Source organism: Cucurbita moschata, unplaced genomic scaffold, assembly GCF_002738365.1.
Source record: "Cucurbita moschata cultivar Rifu unplaced genomic scaffold, Cmos_1.0 Cmo_Scf00013, whole genome shotgun sequence".
Classification (NCBI taxonomy): Eukaryota; Viridiplantae; Streptophyta; class Magnoliopsida; order Cucurbitales; family Cucurbitaceae; genus Cucurbita; species Cucurbita moschata.
This window is the reverse complement of record NW_019268529.1, coordinates 3,609,349-3,620,968: the sequence shown is the minus strand read 5'-3', so window position 1 is coordinate 3,620,968 and position 11,620 is coordinate 3,609,349. Positions and strand designations below refer to the sequence as shown.

Below are 11,620 nucleotides of genomic sequence, written 5' to 3'. Positions count from 1 at the left end.
TATAAAACTCAATATGTTATCATTCATATTAGTCGATGCAGTTGAGGTTCATTCGTATATTAATTTGAATTAGACAGCATTCTAAAATTTGATTATCTTGTGAGAAAGGTAGTAAAGGAATCCCAACTTAGGGGTTTAGTTGAGATATTTTTAGATTTAATTCAATTGTTCGAATGGAATTGAACTTTTTATTTTCTTTATTTAAGTAATCTATATTAAATAATTTATCAAATTCTTTGTTTGAGTCATTTATTTAAGCTTTTTTAAATAAATTGTTAATATAGAAAATATTTATTTATTTATTTATTTTTAAACATTGAAATATTTGAAATCTAATTTTAATATATAGTTTGAAAAATTAGATTTCGAAGATTGAATAATCGAAAAAACAATTATAGAATTAAATAAAGTATAATAAACATACATACATGTAATACATGTAAGTACATCGTTAACAAAAAAAAAATTTTAAAATTAAAAAAATTAACAATGGTTTAATCGATTTTAATTTTAGGGAAATTCACAAGAATTTAACCCATATAATTTGAGCCTCTCAGTTGGAACTGCGACGGTGGTTCGGAGTGTCGTTGACCTGCTAAATGCCACAACATTGTCGGTGCGATTATTATTTAGGAAGTTTCTGAGATCCTTCAGTCAACTTCGAAATTAGTCAAACCCCTAGTTGTAGCTTTTGTTGCTGTGTCAAACCCCTAGTTGGATGGTTAAATCCAAATTCTTCTTCAGCTCTGTTCAGCAATCTGATAAATGAAGGATGGTTTAAATATGATATCCGCACCACGAATCGCTTACTTTTGATCTCTTCAAGATTTTTAAAACACGTCTGCTAAGGAGAGGTTTTTATATCTTTATAAAAAATGTTTCATTCTCCTCTCTCAATTAATGTGAGATCTCACAATCCACCTTTCCTTCAAGGTCCAGCGTCCCGCTGGCACTTGTTTCTCTCTCCAATCGATGTGGTATCTCAAAATCCACCCCTCTTCAAGGCTCAGCGTCTTCGCTGGCACACCGTTCGGTGTCTGGCTCTAATACCAATTGTAACGGCTCAAGCCCACCGTTGGCAGATATTGTCCTCTTTGGACTTTCCCTCTCAGGTTTCCCCTCGTATTTGTAAAATGCATCTATTAGGGAGAGGTTCACACACCTTTATAAAGAACGTTTCTTTCTCCTCCTCTAACAATCGTTCCTCTCTCCAATCAATGTAGTATCACACGCCATGTTCGTAATCGATTCAAGTGATAGAAAAATAATGAGTTTGACTGGTTTTTCTCTGAATGAGAATGTGTTGATATTAGGTGTGGATTTATAGAATGAACGAAGAGTAGATGTGCTTTATTAAAGAAGACCCACTTCATCAAATACTCACATGGGATTGCTAACCAATATCTTCACCATATTTTGGTAGGGAGACCCCCTCTTGCCCCAAAAAAAGGAAGCCAAAGACCCAACAAATGGCCAAGAAAATTTCAAAACTAAATGGCAGATCTGTTTGACAAGCTTTTCCTCAACAAGTTTCTGTTTCAATAGACTATGAACAGTGAGAATAGGCTTGAATTTCAGTGCAAAAATCAGACAGCTTCACAGATCCTCAGCGTGGTAGCCATAAAAGATGCTGTGGTATCACCAGCATAGGGACATGGTGTCTGTTTAATGTTTACATTTGAAGACTTTTCTAAGTTGATTAAGGGAACAAATCATTGCAATCTTGGTATAACCTTGGCCCTCTACACTATCTGGTTGGTATGCCAGTTCTTTCAGTTCTTATCATCCCATTTGTATAAAAAGCTATAAGATTTGGTCATTCAGTTCATCAACCAAAGCTCTTTGCTATGCCTCTTTGATCGAAAGGAAGAACAAGCCAAGGAGGTCATCCGCTCCAAGAACAGTCATGTGAGATCCCACATTTGTTGGAGACGGGAACGAACCATTTCTTATGAGCGTGTGGAAACCTCTCCCTAGTCGATGCGTTTTAAAATCGTGAGGTTGACGGCATACGTTACGGACTAAAGTGGACAATATCTGCTAGTTGTGGGCTTGGGCGGTTACAAATGATATTAGAGCTAGACACTAGACGGTGTGCCAATGAGGACGTTGGGCCACCAAGGGGGTGGATTGTGAGATTCCACGTCAGTTGGAGGAGTGTAGAAACCTCTCTGTAGTAGACACGTTTTAAAACCGTGGACTGATGACGATACGTAACAGGGTAAAGCGGACAATATCTGCTAACAGTGGGCTTGAGCTGTTACAAATGATATCAGAGTTAGACACTGGATGGTGTGCTAGTGAGGACGCTAACCCCCAAGGAGGTGGATTGTGAGATCCCACATCAGTTGGAGGAATGTGGAAACCTCTCCCTCGTAGACACATTTTAAAACCGTGAGGCTGACGGTGATACTTAACGGGTTAAAGCAGACAATATCCACAAACAGTGGGCTTGGGCTATTACAAATGATATCAGAGCTAGACACTAAACGGTGTGCCAGTGAGGACGTTGGGCCACCAAGGGGGTGGATTGTGAGATCCCACATCAGTTGGAGGAGTGTGAAAACCTCCCCTAATAGACGCGTTTTAAAATCGTTAGACGGATGACAATACGTAACAGACAATATCTACTAACAGTGGGCTTGAGCTGTTACAAGTCAAGTAGTTCCAAGACCGACTACTAAGATGTGTAGCTCTGAGATCATTTGGAACGGAACCGCGGTCGTAAGTTATTTGCAGCCTTCTTCATTTCATGGCATGTTCATTGAAATCAAGTTTCAAGAATACAAGGAGAGAACAAGAGTTGCTGCTTCAAAGAACACGAGCCAGAGACCAACAACCCAAAACTCTATCCAGGTTCTTAATTTATGGACTCATGAATCATCCCTATTTAATTTGTTTTTACTTTAATCTTTTCTTTAATCTCGGGAGTAACAAAAAATTTTATCGAAGAATTGAAAAGAGACTACTGCTCAAAAGATACAAAACGATCGGATTTGATGTGGTTCCTTATACGTGTTGGAACGAGAACATCGTAAAGAAGCTTTGATGTGATCGGGTTCAAAACGATCAAGTCAGAAAGATGACAGTGTGAATCGTGAAACACGAGCATCGGAGAGTAAAGGAAATCACTGATTCTTTTACTTAATCTGAAAGAGACCGTAGCGGGACTACCATAAGAAACCCGCCCTGTTCTCTTATTTCATTAGATAGTTTCGTAATTTAACGTTCGATAGGGATCAAATACGTTCGATATGGATCAAATACGTTCAATATGTATCAAATATTATAATTGTTTTTCATACAACATTTGAATGAATCATAACACCAACAAATGGTGAAAAAAATGTTGTGAAAAAAATTGATGATACTTCAAGCATGATGAAATCTAGAAGTAAGATCGATAAACGCATCTTCTTTGCAAGGAATAGTTAGACCTCCCGGTGGATGATGGAATCCGAACTCTTCCTCAGCATGGCTAAGAAGTTGTTTAAATGACGGATGGTTTAAGAAAGATATCGGAACTACGAACCGTTTCCTCTGAATATCGATCTCGCCCACATATACTGCAATATGACCTCTTGGAACATTCAACGGGTTTCGCATCTTTAGCATTTGCTTGGCATGATGAATCAAAGACGACGGTAAACGAATTCCCATTGCTAAGCTCGTCGTAGACAAGTTTCTCGGTTGGTTTTCGAGGACACGTCTAAAAAAATTTCTCGGACCTATTATGTTTCGAGTCGAGTTTGGTGTTTGAAGGCTTGTTTGGAGTTTGTATAAATAGAGATGTTTTGAAAAAAGAGGTGGTTTGTGAATGCTGACTGGCATTTGATGCATTTCTGATGGTGTGGGACATCAAGGCTGTTGTTGGGAAGACCTCCTCACATGGCTTTCATCAACATAGAAGAACTCTACATTCAAAATAATGACTATACAAGGAAGTTTCCCATTCATGTGATGGAATTTCTGGGAAAGTGCTAATGGCTATATCATTGAACCTAATTTTCAGGTCAAAGAGGGTCGAGGTTGATATCGTGTTTTGTTTTAGTATTCATTATCGGTGCTGTAATAACCCAAGCCCACGGTTAGTAGATATTGTCCGTTTTGACCCGTTACGTATCGTTGTCAGCCTCATGGGTTTAAAACGCATCAACAAAGGAGAAGTTTCCACACTCCTCCTATCGACGTGGGATCTCACAATCCACCTTCTTTGGGGCAAAGTGTCCTCGTTGGCACACCATCCGGTGTCTAGCTCTGATATTATTTGTAATAGCTCAAGCCCACCGTTCGCTTTTGCATGTTACGTATCGCCGTTAGCCATATGGTTTAACACACGTTTATTAGGGAGAGGTTTCCACCCTCCAACTAATGTGGGATCTCACAATCCACCCCTTTGGGGGCCAATGTTCTCTTTAACACACCGTCCAGGGTCTAGCTTTAATACCATTTGTAACAGCCTAAGCCCACTCCTAGTAGATATTGTTCGTTTTGGCCTGTTACGTATCGTCGTCAGTCTCACGATTTTAAAACGCGTCTACTATGGAGAGGTTTCCACACTCCTCCAACTAACATTGGATCTCACAATCCACCCCTCTTGGGGGCCCAGCGTCCAGTGTCTAGCTCTGATACCATTTGTAACAGTTATCAGATACTGTCCACCCTGGCCCGACGATTTTAAAACGCATCTACTAGGGAGAGGTTTTCACATTCCAACTGATATGGGATATCATAGGTACGAATGTCAGTACTCCCCCATAAAGACCAGCTATAAAGACAGACAATAGAACAGGATGAGTTATGTTTTTCACTGTCTAATGAAGTTAAGTAGTTGCATCTACTTTGAGCTCAACTCTTAGATGAATTGTATCTTATCTACACTATGGATTGCAAGATTCTAAAGACTGCAACGTGTCGAAGTTTCATTCGATACCGTTACTTAAAATAAACCTAGAACTCATGAACACCTGATATTGCTAGCTTCTATTGATAATGTAGCTAACGGATCATGAACTTAAAGATGGTTACGAAAACCGTTCAAGCCCGATCAAGACAAAGAAACTCATAGGTAAAAGTAACGTTCATAAGATCAAATGATTATCAAACAGGGTTTTACCCGCATCTCGAGGTTTAAGATTGTACCATGCTTATAGGTTCTTAATAAGGAGCAACATGTGCATGTGAGAAGCATCCTGCTCTTTTAATGGCTATCTGTATCAATGGACCCAATGAAGCGGCCAATGGCTAAAAGTAGGCGAATGTACCTCACACTGTACCATAGCACCAACTGTTAATAAGTATAGCAGAAACTTTATAAAAGGGTTATTATCCAAACACAAAATTTTAATTACATTCATATCAATCTTTTAAATTCGTTTCTTGGTTCCGAGCGAGGGTAAATAAGTCATTTCACACAATATGATCGTGTTACTTGCTTGTCTTGAAGTACTTCTATGAGGGAAGAATACTCTAGACCAATACGGGCCTTTTAGGATATTTTGTCCTTCAGAGTTCATATGAGGAAAAAAATGCATTTTGTTGGTATAGGTAGTACTTTTCAATATTTTTTAACCATTTCTCGTGCATCTCTTGTGACCATTTCTCGTGCATCTCTTGTGACGTAATCACGAATCATTTCACGAGAGAACGTTGTTCTAAGAGGGATGATACCTGTTGGTACCGGATTCAATAGATTGCACCATAGAAACCAAGCTTTTGAGTGCCAAAACCATTTCTCATGCATCTCTTATGACATGATCACGAATCATTTCACGAGATAACGTTGTTCCAAGAGGGATGATACTTGTTGGTACCGGATTCAATAGATTGCACCATTACAACCACGCTTTTGAGTGCCAAAATCATTTCTCGTGCATCTCTTATGACGTGATCACAAATAATTTCACAAAAGTGATACTCGTTGGCACCATTGCAAAAGTGAAGACACAAGCATACTTTAGTATGCTTAATTTTAGAGTTCTTAGAATTTTAGTAAATCTTTTTTTTGATATAGATAATAATCATATAACTTTTTCATAACTTCTTTTGGATCTAACAATCAATTTTAGAAGTATTAGACGGATATATTATGAATTTGATGGTCTTCGTTCAAAATATAGTGCGAATTCATCATAACATAAACAAGAAAATGGTGATAGAACAGTTCAATTTGTATTACATAAACTTCTGGTGAAAAGATCACCATTCCAACACCACTCATTACACAACCAAAGGCAATGTGATTGGATTCCATCAACATTCTAACATCAATCAGAATGCAAAAAAAGCAACAACGACGGATCTCCAAAAAAAAAAGCCAATGGAAAAAAATCGAGAATCAACCTAGTTCTTCATGAACTTAAGAGGATTGCAATCTAGAAGTGAGATCGACAAACGCATCTTCTCCGCAAGGAATCGTCAAACCACCTTCTGGATGATCAAATCCAAACTCTTCCTCTGCTCGACTGAGAAGCTGTTGAAACGAAAAATGATTCAAATACGAAATCGGAATCACAAATCGCTTCCTCTCGAACTCTCCAACGTAAACGGCAACGTGACCTTTCGGAACAGCCGACGGATTTCCCGAGCTCCTCCTTAGCAATTGCTTGGCCTGAGGGATCAAAGACGATGGAAGACGAAACCCCATACCTGAGCGGATTAAGGAGAAAAAAAAAAATGGAGTGTGGCTTCGATTGATCGAAGAAAAAATCGAAAATGGAAGAATGAACGTGAGATGAGAGCTTGATTTGGACTTCGATGGAGTTAGGGTTTGAATTTATAGGGATTTCTGGAGGGAAAGAAGACGAGTTGCGGACCGGTAGTTGGCCATTGAAGGGCCCACCAAATGAAGAAATTAATGAAAGGGATTGGTATGTAGCTAATATATTATTAATTGAATGTACGTCCCATTATTTTATTATTAATTGATTTAATATTTGATACGACACACCGTGTTGGGACTTAGGATAGGCTGTCAACTCGATCGAAATAATTTTTTAAATAAAAGATATTGTTCGTGAAGAAATTATCAAACTTACTTTTGTCACGGTCAAAATTACTGTAAATTATGTTTTATATCACTCGGAAATCATTTAATGTTTGATTTTATAATCGATTTTGATCGTGACATGAATGATTTTAATCCTTTCGAAATCGCTCTTGAATATGTCTCGGACTCGAGTTTAATTCAAAGTTTAGGTTAGGTTGGAAGGTGTGGCGTGTGTTGTTATGGGGAAGTACAATGAATTTTATAATTAAAATTAGTTAGAAATTATTGTTATTAATATATTGTGTTAGGACTTGGGATAGGCTGTCAACTCGATTTAAATAATTTTTCGAATCAAATGTATCGGATGGTGAGATCCCACCTCGGTTGAAGAGGAGAACGAAACATTCTTTATAAGAGTGTGGAGAAACTTCTATTTTAAAACTGCGAGGCTAGATAATATCTGCTAGCATTGGCTTGGGCTGTTACAAATAGTGTATGTCAGCGGGTAGATTGTGAGATCCCACGCCGATTGGAGAGAAGAATAAAGCTTTCCGTTTAAGGAGACCTCTCTCTAACAAGAGGCTAACGACGATACGTGACGGGCCAAAACGGACAATATTTGCTAGCAGTGGGCAGTGAAGGACAATAGTTGCTAGTAGTGGGCAGTGAAGGACAATATCTACTCTCTAACAATTGGCTGACGACGCTACGTGACGGGCCAAAGCGAACAATATCTGCTAGTAGTGGGCAGCGAAGGATAATATCTATTAGTAGTGGGCAGTGAAGGACAATATCGGCTAATAGTGGGCAACGAAGGACAATATCTACTAGTCGTGGGTAGTGAAGGACAATATCTGTTAGTATTGCTAGTAGTCGACGATACGTGACGGGCCAAAACAGACAATAGCTACTAGTAGTGGGAAGTGAAGGACAATATCTGCTAGTATTGCTAGTAGTCGATGATACGTGACGGACCAAAACATACAATATTTATTAGTAGTGGACAGTGAAGAACAATATCTGCTAATAGTGGGCAGTGAGGGACGATATCTGCTAGTATTGCTAGTAGTCAACGATATGTGATAGGTCAAAACAGACAATATCTGTTAGTAGTGGACAGTGAAGAACAATATCTACTAGTACTGTTAGTAGCTAGTAGTGGGCAGTGAAAGACAATATTGCTAATGGTGGAGTGAAGGGAAGTGAAGGCCGTGTTTATATATATTAAAAAAAATAATTAAGTTACTGTTTTTATGTACTATTTTTTTATAATTATTGAAAAATATGTTTTTTTAAATTTTAAATTTTAAATTTTTTAATTTTTTAATTTTTTAATTTTTTTTGCAAGGGTAGATTATTGCACATGGCATGATTATATATATTTTTTATTTAAAAAAATCCAAACTTTGAAGGATGAAGAAAACTATGATATATGCATTAGCTAAGCTATGAATAAATAATTATTTTTAATACTAATAATTATTAGTTAATGGGAATATTTTTAAACTATTTCAGTATTAATGGCAATGTTAACCATATGCATTGAATCATGAATGTGAACCAATCATATGCCTTCATTATTAAATAAACATATAATTTGATTATTCAACTTTAATACTTAATCTATAATATAATTTCAAGATAATGTAACATTTATAAGTTTTTTTTTTAAGCTATGGTCAAATCTTATATTAAATTTTTTCAAAATTTTGTTGACTTAGACATAGTTCAAATCGTTAAATATTATACATTTGTCTAAATGTCACGCATATGACATTATATTGCTACAGTTGTGCTTTTTAAACCATGCAACTTCGTGATTTTGACACGATCATGACTGTAACAGCCAAAATCCACTACTAGCAGATATTATCCGCTTTGACCTGTTACATAGTTCTATCAGCCTCACGATTTTAAAATGCGTCTACTAGGGGGAGGTTTCTACGTAAGGAATACTTCATTCCTCTCTCCAATCGATATGGGATCTCACAATCCATTCCTTAAGACCCAACATCCTCAATGACACCACCTCACCTCTCCCGTGTCTAGCTCTGATACCATTTGTAATAGCCCAAGCCCACTGCTAGCAAATATTGTCCGTTTTGGCTTATTACGTATCGTCGTTAGTCTCATAGTTTTAAAACGCATCTATTAGAGAGAGATTTTCACATAAAAAATGTTTTGTTTCCGTCTCTAACCAATATATCTCATATGACCGGAAATTCAAGGCCATTATGTTTTTTTTTTTTTTTAATTTTAGTACATTCAAACATTAATTTTTTTTTATTTACTTTATAGAAATATATATATATTCAATTTATTTATTTTTTTCTTTTCTATTCGTAATTTTTAATTTCTAAAAAGACGGTGGAGGATGAGACATTAAATAATTAAACTATTTTATTTTTTATTTTCTGTTTTAAATTTAAAAAATTATGGTTGACCAATTTAGTTTTTTTTTTTTTTCAAAATGGGATTTTAACGCGTCAATGGTGGTCTCCCCATTATTTTCCATTTTTATATTTGAAAATAAGATAATTAAAATAGAATATTCGACCAAAAACTGTATTTTGTGTTATATAAAAATCTATTAAAGTTTCGTATAAATAAATTATATTTTTGTTAAGTTATTAGTTTAACAATTTTGTATTACTATTGGCTAAAGTTTTATTAAGATAAATTATTAAAATAATTTTAACTAATTAAATTTTATTTTATCTTTTAAGTATAATAATATGCATTAGATTTTTAATGTTATTTAATAATCAACATAAATAAATACTTTTAATAAAACTACATAAATTTTAATTGTAAATAATCATTACATAATAATTAATAAACATATTATATTTTAAAAATAAATATTATCGAGAGAACAAAAATAATAATAATTTTTTTTAGAAATAATATAATTTCAATTACTCTAACGTTAACTACTCCGGTCTAATAATTATATGAATTCATTATCTATATATTTAAAAAATAATAATTTAAATATTTTAAAAATAATTTAAACCGAGTAAAGATAAAAGATATCTAGATATTTTAAAAACACATATTTAGATATTTTAAAAATAAATCGTCCCGTCTTGATCTAATAAATTTTGATATCAAAAAAATCATAAACAACATAATAATAAATGGTGTTATCTAATATCTATTAGGTATACAAATTATCGTATAATCCAAAGCCGAACAGCTAAATCTCGAGCTAGGTAGCAAAATCATACACCATATGCGTTCAAATTTGATTATTTCAAGATACCTGTACTCTGCAGAAACAAGCTCACATGCTACAATATGATCTACACAGTTCGAATTCATCATCAATTTGTACGTCGAACATCGCCGCGTCGCCGTTGTCTCCCAGATGCGACATGACATTGATCATCCATAACTTCCTGCCTCATTTCTAGACTGTAACGATCTATCCGAAGTAAAGGTATACAAAAGTTTGTACAGCGATTGTAATTTTTGAAATCGAGAACCGATTCGTACTTTCCCATGTATTAATGTCTGAGACTTGATGGATACCGAATACACAAACGCTATATTGAATTACAATTTACGTCTCAGTTTTCTGTTCTGATACGTTGGGAATCATTATCTGCTTCTTGCAAGAGGGGAAAAATGTGTTGCTCCGATGAAGGACATTGAGTAAGTTTTACTTTGCTGATCGGTATTGTAAAATGATTGATTTCTTGATTGGATGTGGTTGATAGCGAATTTGTATTGCATGTTTTTTTTTGGTGAAAAGAACTAGGTTAAGATTTCTTGATTGGATGTAGTTGAATCTATTTCGGGCAGCTACCATACCAGATGGTATGGCTGGAATCTGGAGTGTTTTTGTGAGGGGAATATGTTGGATAAACACTTTGATAGTGATGGAATTCTTGCAGGAGAAGAGAGTTGTGTCTGTCACAACAGTGACAAACTCCTTATTTGATGCAGATCGATTTGATTTTCCCCACACAATTGTGTGGGGGTCTTGCAGATTTGTAGCGTAAAAAGGAAAGAAAGAAAGAAAACTTGGTTGGTTATGTTGAATTAGATAGAATGTAGGCACACAAAGAGAGAGTCATTTACATTTTACTTTCAATACGATGGAACCTATACTCTGATTTCTATAATTTTTCTAATTAGGGACAAAACTTTTCATTGAAGAAATGAAAGAGATTAAAGCTGAACTCCACAAGAGAGTGAAAGAAAAAGCAATAAAACCAATAAAACAATGATAAAAGTTACTAGGAGTAATAAAAACATTTGAATTGAAACATATATCCTGTAAAGAGAACCTATCAAAATGCTCTGAAAGAAAACTCCATAATGAAGCTTTTAAACAATTCGATTCAAATTGATCAATCTGAAAGAGATGTTTGCTTTAGAAATTAGAAATGAAAAACTAAAGTTGGAAAAACTGTGGTGAGAGGTTGATCTTTTCTCTCCATCTCTCACGATGTATGCAACCTAGAAGTTAGATCATTAAAAGGATCTTCTCTGTAGGGAATTGGCAGACCACCCGTTGGATGGAAGAATCCAAACTCTTCCTCAGACCTTTGTAGTAAGTTAATAAATGAAGGGTGGTTCTAGTAAGTAACTGGAACCGCAGATCTCTGTCTGGATTTCCACCCC

General features: G+C 35.6%; 1 protein-coding gene and 1 long non-coding RNA gene across 6 annotated transcripts in view; one reads left to right on the top strand and one right to left on the bottom strand.

Annotated features, from left to right (window-relative positions):
- Positions 1 to 6,149: 6,149 nt before the first annotated feature.
- LOC111451402 (auxin-responsive protein SAUR24-like) lies at positions 6,150 to 6,808 on the bottom strand. The gene has a single exon (XM_023091811.1). It carries the CDS (start codon positions 6,644 to 6,646, stop codon positions 6,359 to 6,361), a length of 288 nt encoding a protein of 95 aa, XP_022947579.1. The 5' UTR covers positions 6,647 to 6,808; the 3' UTR covers positions 6,150 to 6,358.
- Positions 6,809 to 10,158: 3,350 nt separating this feature from the next.
- Positions 10,159 to 11,620, top strand: part of LOC111451403 — a 6,628-nt gene continuing 5,166 nt past the window's right edge. For all 5 annotated transcript variants that reach the window (XR_002711978.1, XR_002711979.1, XR_002711975.1 and 2 more), the window contains exons 1-2: positions 10,159 to 10,430; positions 10,565 to 10,645. This is a non-coding gene — a long non-coding RNA (uncharacterized LOC111451403). The remainder of the gene's footprint in view (positions 10,431 to 10,564; positions 10,646 to 11,620) is intronic.